This window comes from Micromys minutus (genome assembly GCF_963924665.1).
Source record: "Micromys minutus genome assembly, chromosome: 3".
NCBI lineage: Eukaryota > Metazoa > Chordata > Mammalia > Rodentia > Muridae > Micromys > Micromys minutus.
Window position 1 is genome coordinate 16825321 of NC_137972.1, and position 22573 is coordinate 16847893.

The 22573-nt window shown below is 35.7% G+C and overlaps 1 protein-coding gene across 1 annotated transcript; it reads left to right on the forward strand.

Moving 5' to 3' along the window:
* Window positions 1–2548: 2548 nt before the first annotated feature.
* Window positions 2549–21863, forward strand: LOC308418399 (killer cell lectin-like receptor 4; the record flags this gene model as incomplete). The annotated part of the gene is made up of 4 exons (XM_080913752.1): window positions 2549–2660; window positions 9104–9193; window positions 13528–13746; window positions 21712–21863. The coding sequence occupies 4 exons, from the start codon at window positions 2549–2551 to the stop codon at window positions 21861–21863; spliced, it is 573 nt and encodes a 190-aa protein (XP_080769878.1).
* Between the last annotated feature and the right edge of the window lie 710 nt (window positions 21864–22573).

Here is a 22573-nt window from a genome sequence, read left to right on the forward strand (position 1 = left end):
TCTCGTCTAGTCTTGAGCCATCCAACATTTCCCAGAATTTGGTTTGCTATTATCTCTCTTTTTTCCCCAAAATATTTATATTGGATATTCTCTGCATTTACATTTCAGATGTTATCACTTTAATGCAATACCATCCCCAATGCCCGCTGCCTCCATAAACTATTTAATTTGCTTTTATCTTAAACAAGCGAACAAGTCAGAAAAGTTACAATAAAATGAAAGTAAAGATTAGTGAGAGATGAGAGCATATAAAGAAAAGGGTCAGATCATAGCAACAGATTATTGGAATCGAATCATCTGTTATTCCTCTACCTATTCTGCTCTTTTAAACATTGTTTCTTACTGTCATTGTCACTAGTGTTACTATTGTTGTTACAGTTATTGAGTTGGATAAGGTCAAGCCTTTGCATATGTCCTACCCTGAATGACCACATCAATCCCAGTGAACACTCTAACATATTCAGGAAGTAAAGCATCACTAGAATGTGAAATAATAGAATAAGAGAAAATTTCAAACAGTGCATTATAAAAATATGAGCAGAGCATCTTTGTTCCATCTTTCCCTGAGTAGTTGTACTAAGAACATTGGTTTTGTTCTCTCTTCAGTAGTGTTCATCTAATTAGACATCAACTATCATTTACAGGCATTTGTTTCACAGAATCTGTCATAATATTTTGTTTCTTTTCTTTCCTCTCAGAGTTTGCTTTCAAAAGCAATTTCCTCTTTTGGTCAGGAGGAGGGGCAAAAAATCATAAAGTTGAGTATTATTATTCAGAGGAAATTTAGTTCTGCCTTTCTTCTTGGGGCCTCTTAGAGGATACAGACCAGGAAAGGCCAACCTTTTTCCCAGTTGGGGGATTCATTCCTTCTACCAGCATCATTTCAGGAAAGAGTCACAGGTAACAAAGCCCGCTTTTAATGCTTTTCTATCAAATGATCTAATATAATTTAGAGAATTTCAGATGTTCTGACATGAGTGTATGATTGAGGGGGAAACTCTGTTGGTTGTGTTAGATCGGGCTACATCTGGCAACATCTGAAAACCATAATTCTGCACTGGATATTTTTTTTTGAAATATGCTGGGACTTGTGTGCTAAGAAATTAAAGAGGAGGGATCTATGGAGTTCATGATTCTTTAACTGTGTTAAAAGTTTAAATATTATCCATCTTAAAGATATGCTAATAGTATACAAGTTAATTTATTTAAATGAACTTGCTACAGAATCTTGACTGAATACCTGAGATTGATCCCTGGAACTCATGGGTAGGTGGAGTGAGAGAACTCACATTGAGATATTGTATTCTGGACATATAAACATTGGCGTGGGTATACCTATCCCAAGAGCAATATTAGTAAATAACACTTTGGAAAAAAATTTAATTTGAAGGATTCTTTTATTTATCAAGATATAAGGCAAATAATGCATCTCTTCAAAAAATTTCAAAAATTAGCAAAGTAGAAAAATGCTATCATATGTGCAGTTTGTCTTTATTATTTGCTGGCTCAAGCTCATTTATGAATATAAGGGTAAGGTCATTTACAAATGCTTACTGTTTACTAATATATTTATATCTATTATCTGATTATATCTCATGTATGATAAATAGTGACAAAACCATATGGCCTACTCTTGCAAAATCATGTATATGTTACATGCAACATAATTTGTACCTGGAATGATTTAAGTTTAAAAGTTCATAATGTATTCTCTATGCCTCTCTCTTTTGTTCCCACATCCCATACAGCAAAGTCTCTTTTCTATTTTTTTGTTTGCTGCAGTTGCTAATATTTACAAATCATTTTTTGGAGACTTTGAGCTAAGAGCCTCGGATGAGAGAATCTTTAGTATTTTCTTTCTGTGGCTGGATTATCCCTCTCAGTAGACTTTTTTATAGTTAAATACATTTCCCAGGATCAAGCACAGAGAAGAATGTGTACAATGTAGCTGGGAGGAGATAGTGGAGCTCTCAGCTGATTGAGGCTTTACCCAGAGAGATATTTATTTTTCTTGGATCTATTGTAGCAGTGTATGGGGAACTCAGAGAGTCATGTATATAAAAAAAGACTGAAATATCATTTAATATTCATGTGTTTATAAATAGGTAAAAATAATTTTAAAGTGATATTTTTTTATTTCTAAATCTTTAAGCCTTTGTTAAAAGGATAGATTGTTTAAAAGTTTTTTAATGATTTTTAGTGGTACCAAATTTACCTGACATATTTATTTGCTGAATATTATTAACAAACTAGCTGTGTCAATATTATAATGACTTAGTCTTAAATTGAGGTTTTTTTTTATATGTCCTAGGAATTGCTGTTACTGTTAGAAATATAAACAATTTTAACAAAAATCTGTAAAGGGTTCTCACCTATAATGAAATCATGTTTATTTCATGTATGCATGTTTGAATTATTAACTGAGCTAGACAAAACCACCCTTTCCCATCCCTCACTATCATTAGTATATTCATTAATGTGGACATTTTATCTTTAGAAATCACTCAAAACATATTTTGACAGAGAAGATAATCTACATACTCCAAAGATGAGAGACCATGGGGTAAATTTTGCAACTGTGAGATTTCCTAAATCTTCAGGGTTGCAGAACCAAGTGAGGCTTGAGAAAACTCAGCATCCTGGAAAATATGGCCCCAGAGGTAAGTATTCTAAGTGTCTAAAATCTTACTTAAAAACATAGATGCAAAAATACTTAACAAAATCCTTGCAAACAGAATTCAAGAACACATCCAAAAGATCATTCAACATGAACAAGTAGGCTTCAACCCTGGGATGCAGGAATGGTTTAATATATGGAAATCCATTAACGTAAACCACCATATAAACAATCAAAAAGAAGAAAACACACGATCATTTCACTAGATGCTGAGAAAGCATTTGACATAATACAACACCCCTTCATAATAAAAGACTTGGAAAGAACAGGAATCCAAGGTCCATACCTAAACATAATAAAAACAATATAGAGCAAACCAATAGACAAGATCAAACTTAATGGTAGAAACTTGATGTAATCCCACTAAAATCAGGGACTAGACAAGGCTGACCACTCTCCTCCTCCGTATTCTACATAGTACTGGAGGTCCTGGCCAGAGTAATTAGAGAGCAAAAAGAAATCAAAGGGATACAAATTGGAAAGGAAAAATTAAAACCATGCCTGTTTGATGATGACATGATAGTGTACTTAGGGGACCCCAATAATTCCATCAAAGCTTCTCCAGCTGGTAAACAAGTTCAGCAAAGGGGCTGGATATAAAATTAACTTAAACAAATCAGTAGCCTTCCTTTACTCAATGGACAAACATGCAGAGCAAAAAATTATGGAAAACACACCCTTCACATTAATCACAAACAGTATGAAATCTTTTGGTGTGACTCTATCTAAGCAAATGAAAAGCCTGTATGACAAGCACCTAAATTCTTTGAAGAAGAAAGTAGAGGAAGATCTCAGAAAAGGAAAGATCTCCCATGCTCATGGATTGGAAGGGTCAACATTGTAAAAATGGCCTAAAAGCAATCCACTGATTCACTGCAATCCACATCAAAATTCCAACAAAATTATTCATAGAGTTGTAAAGAGCAACGTGCAATTTTATCTGGAATAACAAAAGTCCTAGAATAGCAAAATTCATCCTCAAGAACAAGAAAATATCTGTGGGAATCACCATCCCTGACCTCAAGCAATACGAAAAGGTAATTTTGTTAAAAAACTGCATGATACTCGTAGAGATAGGCACGTGGATAAATGGGATAGAACAGAAGATCCAGAAATGAGCCCTCACATATATGGTTAGTTGATTTTTGACAAAGGAGGTGAAAACATTCAAAGGAAAAAGGACATCCTTCTCAACAAATGATGTTGGCCAATTGGCACTCAGCATGCAGAAGAAGGAAAATAGACCGTAACTTATCTCCTTTTTCAAAGCTGAAGTGCAAATGAACCAAAGATCTCCACATTAAACCAGGTACACTGAAGCTAATAGATGAGAAAGTAGGGAAAACCTTAGAACACATAGGGAGAGTAGAAAATTTCCTGAACAGAACACCAATTGCTCCTGCTCTAAGGTCAAAGAATGACAAATGGGACTTAATTAGATTGCAAAGTTTTTGTAAGGCTAAGGACACTGTCAAGAAAAGAAAACACCAGGCAAAAGATTGGGAAAAGATTGTTAACTATCTCCACATCTGATAGAGGCCTAATATCCAAGGTATAAAAAAAAAGTCAAGAACTTAGACATCAGAGAATCAAACAATCCTATTAAAAATGGGGTAAAAGCTAAACAAAAAAGTTCTGAATTGAGGAATATCGAATGGCTAAGAAGCATCTAAAGAAATGGTGGTCATCCCTAGTCATCAGGGAAATGCAAATCAAAACAATCCTGAGATTCTACCTTACACTAGTCAGATTGGACAAGATCATAAATTCAGATGAGAGCAGATGCTTGTCAGCAAATGAAGAAATAGGAACACTCCTCCACTGTTGGTGGGGTTGTAAACTGGTACAACCACACTGGAAAAACAGTCTGGCGATTTCTTAAAAAATAGGACTTTGTACTACCTGAAGACCCAATATTTCTACTTCTGGGCATTTACCCCAGAGGCGCTCCAATATACAACAAAGACACATGCACCACTATGTTCATAGCAGTCATATCTGTAATAGCCAGAAGCAGGAAAAAACCCAGAAGTCCTTCAGTACATAAATGGATACAAAAATTGTGGTATATTTACACAATGGAGAACTACTCAGCTATCAGAAACAATGACTTTGTGGAATTCTTCAGAAAATGAATGCATCTAGAAAATATCATTCTGAATGAGGTAACCCAGTCACAAAAGAACAAAAATAATATGCAGTCACTGATAATTGGATACAAATCCCAAAAAGCTCTGAACACCCAAGAAACAACTCACAGACTATGTGAAGTTCAAGAGAAACAAAGGCGACATAATAACTGAAACTGAGGAAATTCAAGAAATTATCAGATCCTAATATAAGCCTATACTCAATAAAGCTGGGAAATCTCAAATAAATGAATGAATTCCTAGACAGGTACCAGATAGTAAAGTTAAACCAGGACAAGGAATCCATCTACATAATTGCATTACACCTAAATAAATAGAAGCATTCATCAAAACCTCCCAAACAAAAAAAGCCCAGGACCAGATGCAGAATTTTATCAGACATTTATTGACTACATAATACCAATACTCTCCAAACTATTCCACAAAATAGAATCAGATGGAACACTACCTAACTCATTTTTTTCATGCTACATTAACCCTCGTTCCTAAACCACACAAAGACCCTACAAAGAAAGAGACTTTCTGATCAATCTCACTTATGAACATTGATTCAAAATACTCAACAAAATACTGGCAAACTGAATCAAAGAAATCATCAAAACGATCATTCACCATGATCAAGTAGGCCTCATCCCTGGGATGCAGGAATGGCTTAATATACAAATATTCATCAATGTAATCCACCATATAAACAAACTAAAAGAAAAAAATTACATGGTCATCTCACTATATGCTGAGAAAGCATTTGACAATATTCAACACCCCTTCATGTTAAAAGTCTTGGAAAGAACAGGAATCAAAGGCCCATACCTAAACATAATACAAGCAATATACAGCAAACCATCAGCCAACATCACACTTAAGCAAGCCCTCTAAACTCAGGGACTCTACAAGGCTGCCTGCTCTCCCCCTACCTATTCAACATAGTACTAGAAGTCCTGGCCAGAGCAATCAGACAGCAAAAGGAAATCAAAGGGATACAAATTGGAAAGGAAGAAGTAAAAACATCACTATTTGCAGATGACATGATACTGTACTCAAGTGACCCCAAGAACTCCACCAGAGCTTCTACATCTGATAAACAAGTCCAGCAAAGGGGCTGGATATAAAATTAACTCAAACAAATCAGTAGCCTTCCTCTACTCAATGGACAAACATGCAGAAAAAGAAATTAGTGGAAAGTTACCCTTCACATTAGTCACAAACAGTATAAAACCCCTTGGTGTGACTCTAACTAAGCAAATGAAGTGCCTGTATGACAAGCACTTAAATTCTTTGAAGAAGAAAGTAGATGAAGATCTAAGAAAATTGAAAGATCTCCCATGCTCATGGATTGAAGGATTGACATTGTAAAAATGGCCATCCTACCAAAATCAATCTACAGATTCAATGTAATCCCCATCAAAATACCAACCCATTTCTTCATAGAGTTGGAAAGAGCAATGTGCAATTTCATCTGAAATAACAAAAGAAGTAGAATAGTGAAATCCATCCTCAATAACAAAAAAACATATCTGGGAATCACTATTCCTGACCTCAAGCTCTATTACAAGGCAATTGTGCTGAAAACTTCATGGTACTGGTACAGAGATAGGCACGTGGATCAATGGAATAGAATAGAAGATCCAGAAATGAGCCCTCACATATATGGTCACCTGATGTTTGAAAAAGGTGTTGTAAACATTCAATGGAAAAAGGACAGCCTATTCAAAAATGGTGTTGGTCCAATTGTCACTCAGCATGCAGAAGAATGAAATTAGATCCTTTCTTATCTCCTTGTATGAAGCTCAAGTGCAAGTGGATCAAAAATTTCCATATTAAACCAGGTATACTGACACTACTAGATGAGAAAGTAGGGAAAACCTTAGAACACATAGGCACAGGAGAAATTTCCTGAACAGAACACCAATGGCTTGTGCTCTAATGTCAAAGATTGACAAATGGGACTTAATGAGATTGCAATGTTTCTGTAAGGCTAAGGACACTGTCAAAAAAAAAAAAAAAAAAAAAAAAAAAAAAAAAAAAAGAAAGAAAGAAAAGAAAAGAAAAGAAAAAAGGCATCCAACAGAGTGGGAGAAGATCTTTATCAACTCCATATCAGATAGAGGCCTAATATCCAAGGTATAAAAAGAAGTAAAGAAGCTAGACACCAGAGAACCAAACAACACTATTAAAAATGTTGTACAAAACTAAACATAAAGTTCTCAGTTGAGGAATGTCGAATGGCTGAGAAGCATCTAAGAAGTGCTAAATATACTTAGAAATCAGGGAAATGCGAATCAAAACAACCCTGAGATTCTATCTCACACCAGTCAAATTGGCCCCAATCAAAAATTCAGATGACAGCAGATGCTGGGGGTTGTGGAGAAAGAGGAACATTCCTCCACTGTTGGTGGGGTTGTAAACTGGTACAACCATTCTGGAAATCAGTCTGGTGATTCTTCAGAAAATTGGGCATAATACTACCTGAAGACCCAGTTATTACACTTCTTGGCATAGACCACAGAGAATCTCCATTGTACAACAAAGACACATGTACCACAATGTTCACACCAGCTCCATTTATAACAGCCAGAAGCTGGAAAGAACCCAGATGTCCTTTAGTATTTGAATGGATAAAACAATTGTGGTACATTTACACAATGGAGTACTACTCAGCTACCAGAAATAATGACTTTATGAAATTCTTGAGAAAATGGATGCATCTAGAGAATATCATCCTGAGTAAATAATCCAGTCAGAAAAAAACAGACATAATATGTAATCAATGATAATTGGATACTAACCCCAGAATGCTCTGAACACTCCAAAAACAACTCACAGACTATATAAAGTTCAAGAAAAGAAAGAAGAAAAAGAAAAAAAAAACATTATGCTTAGTCTTTACACACCAAGAAAACTTTCACTATTTCAGGGTTACTTCCTGTTGTACATGTACTTTATGCTCATTGTAACGAGTAAGATCTTAGTGCACACTGTCAAACCTTTAAAAAAAAACAAGCACTGAAAAAATGTATTCGTACTTTATGCAAAAGTGCTTAAAATTTGGACATTTATTTTTTTTTCAAATAAAGTAGTTAAAAAAAAAACAAAGGCGGAAAAAAATGAAAATCTTTATGTTTAATCTTTACACACCAAGAAAACTTTGACAATATCCAGGTTACATCTTTTTTTAGATGTATTTTATGTATTTTAATGCATACTATCAAACCTTTAAATAAATCAAGTACTGTCAAAAATCTATCCATATACTTTTATAGAAAAATGCTTTTAAAATCTGTACATATATCTCTGTTTTTTAAAATAAAGTTGTTCAATTAAAAAAAACTACTCAGGAAATGTAGCTACTGTCTTAGCAACAGCTTTTCACTCTCCAAGTAAATGTTTTAACTATCATAAATATCACAACATCTAATGCTCTTGGCAACAAAAGCTGACCATTTGAAGACAATGTTTCCTCCTGAGAAGAAAGTTTTTGAGTAAGAGAGAGGGTTTGGGAGAATTATTGCATGTGGGAATGACTATACTCCATGGTTAATTCCTAAAAATATCAAGAGTAATTTTATTAATGAAACTGAGAAAATATCAATTTTTATTTACTTTTAAAATTATTTTGTACACACTGCCACAGATGTGCTCCAAGGTAAGATTTTCTTTCATTTTTGATGTAGTGGTAATCAGAGGCATGAGTTTCAGTTTCCATATTCCTTAGAAATACTAAAATACTGAGTATTATATAGAGTAATTTCAACTGCATGAAAAAGATATAGTTGACTTACAGGTCTTTTTGAGGATGAGGTTGTATACAGATCAGGCCCAGAACAATTGTTGTTCCTTACCAATTCTCAAGAACATAAAGCTCTCTTGCCTTCCTCTCTATCCTCAGTTATTTTTTGCATTGGACTGCAAGCCCCAGTTTGTTATTCTGTACTGGAATTGTATCTATGCCTCCAATGCATTTTGTAGAATTTGCTTTGTTCCTAAAGAACTGGGTGAGGCCTCATGCCTGTCATCTAGCTCATGGTTGGCTGAGTCAGGGGGATTCACAATAGAAACTAAAGCCTTGTTTAAAATTTTGTGATACTTCATGCCTTAGAATTTCTAGAGTTATTTTTAAGTGGAAATCTGCAATTGTGAGTGCATAGTTTCACTTATTTTAAATCATAGATCTGTGCAAAATTTTTCCTTGCCTCCATGCTACAAAAAAATCATAACTAATATTGAGATGTGGTCTCTTTATTGTGATGATTTTCTTCTTTTGTTTTGTTGATTTAAGTCTGTTCTGTCTCTTGGAAGTTCCTTGTGATAGTGCTTGGAATCCTCATTTCTCTTAGGCTGGCATCTGTTGCAGTGTTGGTGACAAACGGTGAGTAATTGTGATATATCGTCTTTGATATTTTTCCTAAAGAATAGATTCAGACAATAACAATGCAGCTACACACTAAATTCATTCATTGCCTAAAATCAGGGGATGGCTCATAATCTGTGGAACTTATAACTTTTCTTAACAAACTGCAGTGTTTCTCTTTGTACGTAATTTGTTATGTTTCGCACTATTGGGAGCTGCTCTGTAGTTTCTCATTCTTGGTTATGTTCCTTCTGAGGACTTGGTGATAATGTACCTTCTGAGCTCATGTGATTTTTGAATCTAATGTGAACATTTTTTGGAAACAGATGTGCAACAAAATTACTTTTCCCCCCTTTTCTTTAATGCATATTGAGGTCATGTTTAAGTGAAAAGACTTCACTGTACAAAGACCTTGAATGCTAAGCGTTATTAGATTTCTTCAAGTTTACAGAGTAATTCACTTCTGGGCCATGCTAAAACATATCTATATAAGGATATTTTGCATTCCATATCATCCAGCAAGAATTGTCTCATATTTAATATCATTTTATAGTTCAGATTTTCATTATTTATTATGTATTCAATCAATATTTTACTTAGGTATTTATTTGTAAAGTTATGCTCATTGTAACTAGTAAGATCTTAATGCACACTATCAAACCTTTAAAAAAAAGCCAAGCAATGACAAAAATGTATTTGTAAACTTTTATTCAAAAATGCTTAAAAATTGTACATTTATCTTTGTTTTCTTTTTAATAAAGTTCTTCAATTAAAAAAAAAAGAGGTGTCTTAGCACCTCTCTCTTCCTAATCCTTTTGCCCAGAGATGGCTAGGCAAGGTTTTGTATATCTGTAAACCCTCTTTCATGTAGAAATAGTTCTATATTCATGCTATTGTTTGTTCATAATTTCTTACATATGTGTGCATTTAATTAATCATGAGTATAAATTAATTTAATTTGCTGCAAAAAAAAGAAACAAATGAAGTAATTGGAAGTTACTTCCATTGTCTTTCCTTTTTTTACTCAAGATTTTCGTTTGTTTTGGAGGCTTTTGATGACTACTTCTATTTCTTTAGGGGTTTTGGAACATTTTAGATAGTTATCTGATCATTAGTTAAATTTGGGACATGGTTTCTGTATAGATATCTGTCCATTTCCTCCAGATATTCCAGTTTTGTTAAATATAAGCATTTGTAGTAGGATCTGATGATTTCCTGAATATTCCCAGTTTCTATTGTTAGATCTTTCTTTTCATTTCTGATTTTGTGAATTTTGATACTCTTTCTGTGCCCTCTTATTAGTATGGCTAAGGGTTTGCCAATCTATTGATTTTGTCAAAGAACAAGCTCTTTTTTTTTGTTGATTCTTTGTATAGTTCTCTCTGTTTCTACTTGGTTGATTTCTGTGCTGTGTTTTATTTTTTTCTGCTGACTTCTTTTCTTGGGTATATCTGCTTCTTTTTGTTATAGTGCTTTCAGCTGTGCTGTCAAGATTCTAGCATATGCTCTCTTCAGTTTCCTTTTGGAGGTGCTCTGAGCTATGAGTTTTCTTCTTGGTTTGGCTTTCATTGCATCTCATAAGTTTAGATATTTTGTGCCTTCATTTATGTTAAAATCTAAAAAAAAAAATTCTTAATTTCTTTCGTTATTTCTTTCTTGACCAAATTATCATTGAGTAGTACATTCAGTAGAGCATTGTTCAGATTCCTTGCATATGTGGGCTCTTTTTCTTTCTTTCTTTCTTTCTTTCTTTCTTTCTTTCTTTCTTTCTTTCTTTCTTTCTTTTCTTTTTTTCTTTTTTTGCTATTGAAGTCAAGCCTTACTCGTTGGTGATCTGATAGGACTCATGAAATTATTTAGATGTTTATGTATCTGCTGAGGCAGGTATTATGTGTTTTGAGTGACTATATATTCAATTTTGGAGAGGGTACCATGAGTTAATGAGAAGCAAGTATATTCTTTTGTTTTAGGATGAAATGTTCTATAGATATCTGCTAAATCTCTTGATGTCTGTTAGTTTCATTGTGTCTCTGTTCAATTTTTGTTCCTATGATTTGTCCATTGATGAGAAAAGAATGTGGTGTAGAAGTCTTCCACTACTATTGTATGTGATGAAATATATGCTTTGAGCTTTAGTAGAGTTTGTTTTATTAATTTGGGTTCCCTTGTATTTGGAACATAGATGTTCAGGATTGAGAGTTCACCTAGATAGATTTTTTCCTTTGATGAATATAAAGTGTCCTTCCTTCTCGTTTTGATAATTTTTGGCTGAAAAACTATTTTATGTGAATTGTGAATGGCCACTGTAGCTGGTTTCTTGGGGACATTAGCTTGGAAATTTTTTTTCTGAGGTAGTGTCTGTCTTTATCACTGACATGACTTTTCTGTATGCAACAATACTTCAATCCTGTTTACATATCCAGTCTGATAGTCTTTTTGTTTGTATGTTTATTTGTTTATTTGCTAGTTTAATTGTGGAATTGAGTTCATTTATGTTAAGTGATATTAAGAAATAGTGATTGTTATTTTCTGTTATTTTTGTTGTTAGAGGTAAAATTATGTTTGTGCGGTTTTCTTTTTTTTAAATATTTGTTGAAAGGAGATTATTTTGTTGCTTTTTCTAGGATGTAGTTTCCCTCCTTGTGTTGGAGTTTTAAATCTATTATTCTTTGTAGAGATTAGTTTATATACAGTTATTGTGTACATTTGGTTTTGTCCTGAAATAGTTTGGTTTCTCTATCTATGGTAATTGAGAGTTTTGGGGGAAACAGTAACCTGCACTGCCATTTTTGTTCTTTTAGTGTCTGCATCATGTCTGTCCAGGATGTTCTAGCTTTCATAGTCTCTGTTCAGAAGTCTGGTGTAATTCTGATCAGTCTGCATTCATATGTTACTTGTGCTTTATTTCTTACTGCTTTTAGTATTTTTTATTTGTTTTGAATATTTGGTGTTTTGACTATCATTTATTGGGAGAAATTTCTTTTTTGGTCCAATCTACTTGGAGTACAATGGGCTTCTTGTATGTTCATTGTCAAGGCTTTATTTATGTTTAAGAAGTTTTCTTCTTTGATTTTCTTGAACCCGTTTAGAGTGCCTTTCCGTTGGGTGCTTTTGCTCCCTTCTAAACCTATTATGTTTATGTTTGGTCTTCTCATTGTGTCCTGAATAACCTGGCTTGGGAACTTTTTGAGTTTTAAATTTTAGTTGACTGTTGTGTCAATGTTTTATATGGTATCTTCTGCCCCTGGTACTCTCTTTTCTGTGTTTTATTCTGTTGGTGATGCTTGCATCTATGTCTCCTGATCTCTTTCCCAGGTTTTATATCTCCAGAGTGATCTATTTCCTTTTGTGATTTCTTTATTCTTTCTATTTCTGTTTTTAAGTCATTTTTTGGTTGGGTTTTACTGTAGCTCTTTAAGTGTTTTATTGTGTTTCCTCTACTTGTTTACCTGTGTTCTCCTGGATCTATTGTATTTTTTAGGGGAGTCATTTATGTGCTTCTCCAAGACCTTCATCATCATTATGAAGTACAATATTAGGTGCAAGTCTTGTTTTTCTGATGTGTTGGGCTATTGCTATTTGATGTTTGGGAGAACTAAATTCTGACGTTTCCAGGTTCTCTTGGTTTCCTTTCCTTAGGTTCTTGCATTTCTCTCTTGCCATCTTGTTGTCTATGATACTATTTGATCTTGTTTTCTCTATCTGGAGCTAGTCATTCCTGTGGGTCTCTGGGCCTGTGGGCATAGGAAGGATATTGGTTTGGGGTGCTCAGCTTTCTGTAGATAGGCACTGAGTTCTGACAGCAGTGGGTGAGCTCTGAGACAGAACTATCTGTTCCCATGCTACACTGTGCTACCTACCCTAAATATTCCTGGAAGCCTCTCCCCTGATAGTCAATATAGAGAAAGTGTATATTCACATATGGGCTCAGAAAGGAAAGCACTCCTATGGCTCCAGTGGGTTCTCAGCAATATGCAGGCAGGCTTTGGTTCATGATGGCAGTAGGCTGGTTCTGCCTAGGCTGGAACTCTAAGTTCCTAGGCTCTACTGTGTGCTCTGTGTACTGAGAGTTCCTGGTGGCCTCTTCTCTGTGGGATCATGAGGGAGAACACCCCTGTTGCTCCTCTGATTACTCAGCAATGCTATAATTCATTTTATAATCAACATAAGTATAGCGAAAAATTGATGTATCTGTTTCTTTAGCATGTTAATCGAAGTGCTAATTTACTCATGTTAAAATAGCAATAAAATATTGATGTGTGATCTGTGATCATGAAGATTTTTCTCTAATTTAAAATTTCTATATGTAGTTTTTACAAGTATTTTTGATATTATGTCTGTTATTAATTTAGTTTTTCAGTATAATCAAGAAAAACATGAACCACAGGAAACTCTATACTGCCACCCTAACTGTAGCACCATGCAAACTGACATTGACTTAAAAGAAGAAATGCTGAGAAATATGGCTGCAAGATATTGTGCTAGCAATGATATCCTGGACTCCCTCAACAGAGTACAGAAAATATGGTACAGTGAAACCAAGACTGTTATAGATTCCTCAGAGCACACAGGTATGAAACTGTGGAGAATAATGAATACAGAATTGCATTATTATCTATTCCAGAAGATTTAGAGTCATAGAAACAGAATAAAATGCTGACAATCTCTGAGTTAATGATTTGGGGCTCCTTTATTCATGTACACATGTAGAGAGCCAGAAATACATGTTTGGATTAGGAGGATATTTATTTTCTAGAAAACAGTGTCCATTTAGCACTCTTATTAATCCCTTGGTATGGAATTTTCAGTCAGTCACCCTGAGAATTTTGATTGTTTTGCTTTATGGCAAAATATGAATCTCCAACTTTGTTGCTGACAAATATGGGAATATTTTGTAAGGGAATATTTATCAACTATTTATGCTAAATTAGACTTAGAGAATTTACATAGAAGAAATTTAAAATATAATTGTGTGTCTATGTGTGTGTGTGTGTGTTTCTCATCTGAGTTGCATTCATTGAGTGTTTGTCCTGTTTGTAATAAAGGGATCCTCTCTGCAGAAGACAAGGGAGATTGACCCTGGTGTGCTCATGTTGTAACAATGTCATTAACAGTCAATGGGACAGAAAGATGAAAATGTTAAGTGTCAAAGGGAACCTTTATGCTCTTCATTGTGACTGGCCATCTTAACCTGAAATAGTTTATTTATCATTATTAAATATTGTTTTCTGGATTTAGCATTTATGAAGGCCTCTTTTATATAATCTCACTGTGCTGTGAGAATAGGATATGGTGGTTCCCACATGTAAAGACTAATATATTTAAAATTGATACATTATATAATTTGTGACAGAAAAAAACTCAAATTGCATCATTAAGAATTCTAAACCCTGTACAGGCTGAGCAACTGTGAGCGGGAACAGATCTTAGGAACCTCTGTTCCCACCCGGAGACGACTTCAGGATGCAGAGCAGAGCCTGGCCCAACCACCAGCCGGAAAGGCGGCTCGTACAGGCTGAGCTACTGTGACCTGGAACAGATCTTAGGAACTTCTGTTCCCACCCGGAGACGACTTCAGGACGCAGAGCAGAGCCTGGCCCAACCACCAGCCGGAAAGGCGGCTCGTACAGGCTGAGCAACTGTGACCGGGAACAGATCTTAGGAACTTCTGTTCCCACCCGGAGAGGACTTCAGGACGCAGAGCAGAACCTGGCCCAACCACCAGACGGAAAGGCGGCTTGTACAGGCTGAGCAACTGGTGAGTGGGAGACCTAGGCTGCGGGGGAGCAGAGGGATCTCTGCGGAGTGCACACGGAAAGGGCACCCCCTGCCCCGACCTGCCCTGTCCTCCCCGATCCAGTGACCGGGAACAGATCTTAGGAACTTCTGTTCCCACCCGGAGACGACTTCAGGACACAGAGCAGGGCCTGGCCCAACAGCCTGCCGGAAAGGTGGCTCGGAGAGGCTGAGCATCTGTGACCAGGAACAGATCTGTTCCCACCCGGGGGCGACTTCAGGACGCAGAGCAGAGCCTGTCCCAGATGCCACCCGGAACCTGGGCTGCTGGGGAGTAGAGAGATCTCTGAGGAGTGCACACGAAAAGTGTACCAGGGACACAGACCAGATACAAGGGAAAGGCAAGAACATATCACTGACAACAAAATGGCAAGAGGAAAGAGTAAGAGTATATCCCAAGGAAACCAAGACAAGCTAGCAACACCAGAACCCAGCTCTCCGATAGTAGCAAACATAGGAATTCCAAACACTCCAGAGAAAGAAGACACAGACCTGAAAACATGCCTCAAGACGCTGATAGAGTTACTTAAACAAGAAAGGAAGGTAAAGCAAAAAGATTCAGAAGCTTTTAAAGAAGAAACAAGAAAAACACTCAAAGAACTCAAAGAACGAGACGAAAACAGAACCAAAGAAATAAACGAATGGAAGAGGGAAATTAAAACAGAAATTGACACAATAAAGAAAGCGCTAAAAGAGATAACCCTAGAGTCAGAACACCAAAAAAAGAAATCAGGAGTCACAGAAGCAAGCATTTCCAACAGATTACAAGAGATCGAGGAGAGAATCTCGGGGGTAGAAGACAACATTGCAAACATAGACAAAACAGCCAGAGAAGATGCAAAAAACAAAAAGCTCCTAACCCAAAATGTCCAGGAAATACAAGACACAATGAGAAGACCGAACCTAAGGATAATAGGAATAGAAGAGGGAGAAGAGTATCAACTAAGAGGCACAGTAAATATCTTCAACAAAATCATAGAAGAAAACTTCCCTACCCTCAAGAATGAGATGACCACGAGCATAAAAGAAGCCTTCAGAACTCCAAATAGGTTGGACCAGAAAAGAAATACCTCCCGACACATAATAGTAAAAACATCAAGTGCCCAAAGTAAAGAAAGAATACTAAAAGCAGTAAGGGAAAAAGGTCAGATAACATATAAAGGCAGACCAATCAAACTCACACCCGATTTCTCAACAGAGACGATGAAAGCTAGAAGAGCCTGGACAGACATCATGCACTCCTTAAGAGAGCACAAGTGCCAGCCCAAGCTGCTATACCCAGCAAAACTATTAATCACCATCGACGGAGAGACAAAGATATTTCAAGACAAATCTAAATTCACACAATATCTGACCACAAACCCAGCACTACAACGAATTATAGGTGGAAAACCCAATACAAGGAGGGAAAATACAGCCTAGTAAAAACAAGAAAACTCCTAAACAAGAAAACTAAAGAAAAAAAAACACAGACACATCTCAACCCAAAAAAGCAAAAATCAAGGAAACAGAAACAATTATTCCTTGATATCTATTAACATAAATGGTCTCAACTCCCCAATAAAGAGACATAGACTATCAGACTGTATACGTAAACAAAATCCAGCCTTTTGCTGCATACAGGAAACTCATCTCAGAGACAGAGACAGACACTATCTCAGAGTAAAAGGGTGGGAAAAAAACTTCCAAGCAAACAGCTCCAAGAAGCAAGCTGGAGTGGCTATTCTAATATTGAATAAAGTAAATTTCCAACCAAAAGTTATCAAAAAAGATAAAGGAGGACACTTTTTACTCATTACCGGGGAAATCTGTCAGGAGGAACTCTCAATCCTTAACATATATGTTCCAAATAAAAAATCACCCACATTCATAAAAGAAACTCTACTAAAGCTCAAAAAATACATTTCACCCCACACAATAATAGTGGGAGACTTTAACACCCCACTCTCACCAATGGACAGATCAGGGAAACAGAAACTGAACAAGGACACTGCAAAACTAGGAGAGACTTTGAACCAACTAGAATTAATAGATATATACAGAACATACTATCCTAAAGTAAAAGAATACACCTTCTTCTCACCACCCCATGGCACCTTCTCGAAAATTGACCACATAATTGGACACAGAACGAGCCTTCATCGATATAAGAAGATTGAAATACTCCCATGCATCCTCTCAGATCACCATGGTCTACGGCTGGTCTTTAACAACAACAAAGACAACAAAATGCCCACATACACATGGAAACTAAACAACACTCTGTTAAAGGATAGCAGGGTCAAAGAAGAAATAAAGAAAGAAATTAAGGATTTTATAGAATTCAACGAAAACGAAAACACAACATACCCAAACCTATGGGATGCAATGAAAGCAGTATTGAGAGGAAAACTCATTGCCCTAAGTGCTTCCAAGAAGAAACTGGAGAGAGCTCACATCAGCAACCTGACAGCACAGCTAAAAGCCCTAGAACAAAAGGAAGCAGATATACCCAAAAAGAGTAGACGGCAAGAAATAATCAAAATTAGGGCAGAAATAGACCAAATAGAAACAAAAAAAACCATTGAAAAAATCAACAAAACAAAGAGTTGGTTCTTTGAGAAAATCAACAAGATTGATAAACCCCTAGCCAGACTAACTAAAGGGCAAAGAGATAGTATCCAAATTAACAAAATCAGAAAGGAAAGTGGTGACATAACAACTGAAACTAAGGAAATTCAAGAAATCATCAGATCCTACTACAAAAACTTATACTCCACAAAATTGGAAAATCTGGAAGAAATGGACGAATTCCTAGACAGATACAAGGTCTTAAAGTTGAACCAGGACCAAGTAAACCATCTAAATAACCCTATAACACCTAAAGAAATAGAAGAAGTCATCAAAAGCCTCCCAACCAAAAAAAGCCCAGGTCCAGACGGGTTCAGTGCAGAATTTTATCAGACATTTATTGGGGATATAACAACAATATTCGCCAAGCTATTCCAAAAGATAGAATCAGATGGAATATTACCCAACTCATTTTTTGAGGCTACAATAACCCTCGTACCTAAGCCACACAAAGACCCTACAAGGAAAGAGAACTTCAGACCAATCTCACTTATAAACATTGATGCAAAAATACTCAACAAAATCCTTGCAAACCGAATCCAAGAACACATCAAAACCATCATTCATCATGACCAAGTAGGCTTCATCCCTGGGATGCAGGGATGGTTTAACATAAGGAAATCCATCAATGTAATCCACCATATAAACAAACTTAAAGACCAAAATCACATGGTCATCTCACTAGATGCTGAGAAAGCATTTGACAAAATCCAACACCCCTTCATGTTAAAAGTCCTGGAAAGAACGGGAATCCAAGGCCCATATTTAAACATAATAAAAGCAATATACAGCAAACCAACAGCCAACATCAAACTTAATGGCGAGAAACTTGAAGCAATCCCACTAAAATCAGGGACTCGACAAGGCTGCCCACTCTCTCCCTACCTATTCAACATAGTACTGGAAGTCCTGGCTGGAGCAATTAGACAGCAAAAGGAGATCAAGGGGATACAAATCAGAAAGGAAGAGATAAAAACATCACTCTTTGCCGATGACATGATAGTGTACTTGAGTGACCCCAAAAATTCCACCAGAAAACTCCTACAGCTGATAAACAAGTTCAGCAAAGGGGCCGGATACAAAATTAACTCAAACAAATCAGTAGACTTCCTATACTCAAAGGACAAACATGTGGAGAAAGAAATTAGGGAAAAAGTACCCTTCACAATAGTTACAAAAACTATGAAATACCTTGGTGTGACTCTAACTAAGGAAGTAAAGGACCTGTATGACAAGAACTTCAAACCTCTAAAGAAAGAAATTGAGGAGGATCTCAGAAAATGGAAAGATCTCCCATGCTCATGGATTGGAAAGATCAACATCTTAAAAATGGCCATCCTACCAAAAGCAATCTACAGATTCAATGCAATCCCCATCAAAATTCCAACCCAGTTCTTCATGGAATTGGAAAGATCAATGTGCAATTTCATATGGAATAACAAAAGACCTAGAATAGCGAAATCCATCCTCAACAACAAAAAAACATCTGCGGGAATCACTATCCCTGACCTCAAGCTATATTACAAGGCAATTGTGCTGAAAACTGCATGGTAGTGGTACAGAAATAGGCAAGTGGATCAATGGAATAGAATAGAAGATCCAGAAATGAGCCCTCATGTATATGGTCACCTGATTTTTGACAAAGGAGCAGTAAACATTCAATGGAAAAAGGACAGCCTATTCAACAAATGGTGCTGGTCCAACTGGCACTCAACATGCAAAAGAATGAAAATATACCCGTTCTTATCTCCTTGTACAAAGCTCAAGTGTAAGTGGATTAAAGATCTCCACATTAAACCAGATACACTGGAACTATTAGATGAGAAAATACGGAAAACCTTAGAACACATAGGCACAGGAGAAAATTTCCTGAACAAAACACCAATGGCTCAAGCTCTAAGGTCAAAGATTAACAAATGGGACTTAATGAGATTGCAAAGTCTCTGTAAGGCTAAGGACATCGTCAAGAAAACAAAACGGCAACCAACAGAATGGGAAAAGATCTTTACCAACACCACATCAGATAGAGGCCTAATATCCAAGGTGTACAAGGAACTCAAAAAGCTAGACACCAGAGAATCAAATAACCCTATTAAAAAATGGGGTACAGAGCTAAACAAATCATTTTCAGTTGAGGAACACCGAATGGCTGAGAAACATCTGAGGAAGTGCTAGACATCCTTAGCCATCAGGGAAATGCAAATCAAAACAACCCTAAGATTCCACCTCACACCAGTCAGATTGACCAAGATCCAAAACTCAGAGTACAGCAGATGCTGGCGAGGCTGCGGAGAAATAGGAACACTTCTTCACTGTTGGTGGGGTTGCAAGCTAATACAACCACTCTGGAAATCTGTCTGGCGATACCTCAGAAAATTGGATATAGTACTACCTGAAGACCCAGCTATTCCACTTCTGGGCATATACCCCAGAGACACTTTAATACACAACAAAGATATATGCACCACAATGTTCATAGCGGCTCTATTTATAATAGCCAGAAGCTGGAAGGAACCCAGATGTCCTTCAGAAGACGAATGGATACAAAAATTGTGGTACATATACACAATGGAATACTACTCAGCCACCAGAAACAATGACTTAACCAAATTCTTAAGAAAATGGCTGCATCTAGAGAAGATCATCCTGAGTGAGATAACCCAGTCACAAAAGAACAGACATAATATGCAGTCACTGATAGTGGGATGCTAACCCCAGAGGCTTCCACTCCCCCAGAAACAACTCACAGACTGTATGAAGTCCAAGAAATAAAGAAAACAAAAACTATACATATATTCACAAAACAAGAAGACTTTGACTATTTCCATGTTGCGTTTTGTTTTGCATGTACTTTATGCTTATTACAACTAGTACGTTTTCAATGCATACTGTCAAGCCCTTGAAAAAAATCAAGTACTGACTAAAAAACATATCCACATGGTTTTATGTAAAATTTATTTTAATGTCTGAAAAAACAGTACTGACAAAAATGTATAATTTTAAGCAAAAAATGTTTAAAATCTTTAAAAAAAATAAAAAGCTGTTAGTCTTTTGTGTAGATGGAAATATCTCAAGAAACACTTCTTGTTATGATTAATAATTTGAGTCTTATTTGTAACAGATAAGAGACCAATGTATTTTCCATGTATTTTCATGTTAAAAAAAATAAATCTTGTTTTTAAGACAAAAAAAAAATAAATAAAATAATTAACAAAATTTTCTATAAAAAAAAAAAGAATTCTAAACCCATGTAAAATTTTCTGTGCTACTACTTTAAAATAATTTCCTTGTCTGTAAGGGTAGCATGTAATCCCTATGATTATGAGCTTGATGAAAGAGAATTACATCTTTGAGGACAGTATAGACATTCGAGCAAATTACAGGCCAGTCTGACCTGCACAATAATCACTCTTTATAGAAAAATGAAGGTTAAAGTTAAAGTCTGTGAGTAGTTCATGTCACATTTTATCAACTTTGTAAATAAAATATTCATATTGAGGTGATATTACTAAAAAATCAGCACACATCTTAATGTATTCAGATTGAAACATTAACACATGTGTACACACAATGGACAGCATCAACGTAATTAGGAGAAGAAACTACCAACATCAAAACCTCCCTCTTATGTCTCTTATTTCTTTTAACATACAGATCATAGCACAATGCTAAGTGCACAGTAGTGTGTGACCAGTGTGCTTACAATGCATTATTGAAGTCACCACTTAGCCTAGGATGACTACAAACTGGTGTTAATCTTTGTGCCTTTACCTTTAGAATGCTCATGTTATAGACATAAGTCATGTCCATCTGAACCACATCTCTTATAGGATAAATAATCTTATTCTCTGTATATGTACTATTTTCGCTACTGCTGTATTCATGGTTAACATATAAAACATTCTATATCCCTATGTTATCAATTAGTTTATATAGCTTATGAATTTGCAGGGGACTCAGCATTATAGAATCTCATTCTTTTGAGGCCTGTAAGATTTTACTACTCACTCATTTTTTTTCTTATCCCATTTGCTTTCTCTCTCTGTTTATAACAAGCTTAATTGATATGTTGTACTGAAAACAGTATACCAGTAAACAAAAACTGTAACCACATATCTGCACTGTTACAGACAAAGGTGTTGAATTACACTGGTTCTGCCTTGGTATAAAATGTTATTATTTCATCATGAATAAAATAACATGGAGTGGATGTAAACAAACCTGCCAGAATTATAGCTTATCCCTTCTGAAGATAGATAACGAGGATGAACTGGTAATGTAGACACATCCTTTTATTCTTTTAGACTTGTCTTTGTCTCTGAATAATGAAATAACTGACTTGAGTTTTTTTTTTTTTTTAATTTGTATATGGATAGCCTGTCATATGAACAAAATAGTGTGGCACAGGTTTGTTAAGAGGATAATTACTGCAGAGATACATGTCTTTCAGTCTCCTCTTTTCTCAGAAGTCTATAAGAGGGTCTCTCAGAAAACATGTCTTTCCCTGATGAGGCTTATTTCTTTGATATAGCACACACTGTTGTTGCCAGACATTTATCCACATAGAGTGCCAAGAAAACCCCTTCTCTGTGGGGTTTGCTCTTAAAACCTGGAAGTGAAGTTTTCTTACATGTGTAATCTGAGGATAACAGGGAAAGTAGTTGAGGTTTGGACTTGTCTTAAAATGAGATAATATGAGAAATGTGGAATTAAATGCTTGATCAGTTAGCAAATGGTGATTTTATAGGAAATGTCTATGTATTTACTGCACAGTGTTCTTATGCTCTGTTAAAAAATTATCCATCTTTAAAATTGACTATTTAAAAAAAGCTAAATTTAACAAGATTCCATCATTTCTGCTTTAAATTATTACTAATCTCTTCAAATATAAAGTCTATATTTTTCAAGATAATTACTATCAGGATCACCTTTAAATCCTTGTTATTTATAACATGATATGATATTATACACCTATTTAATACATTGTTAAAG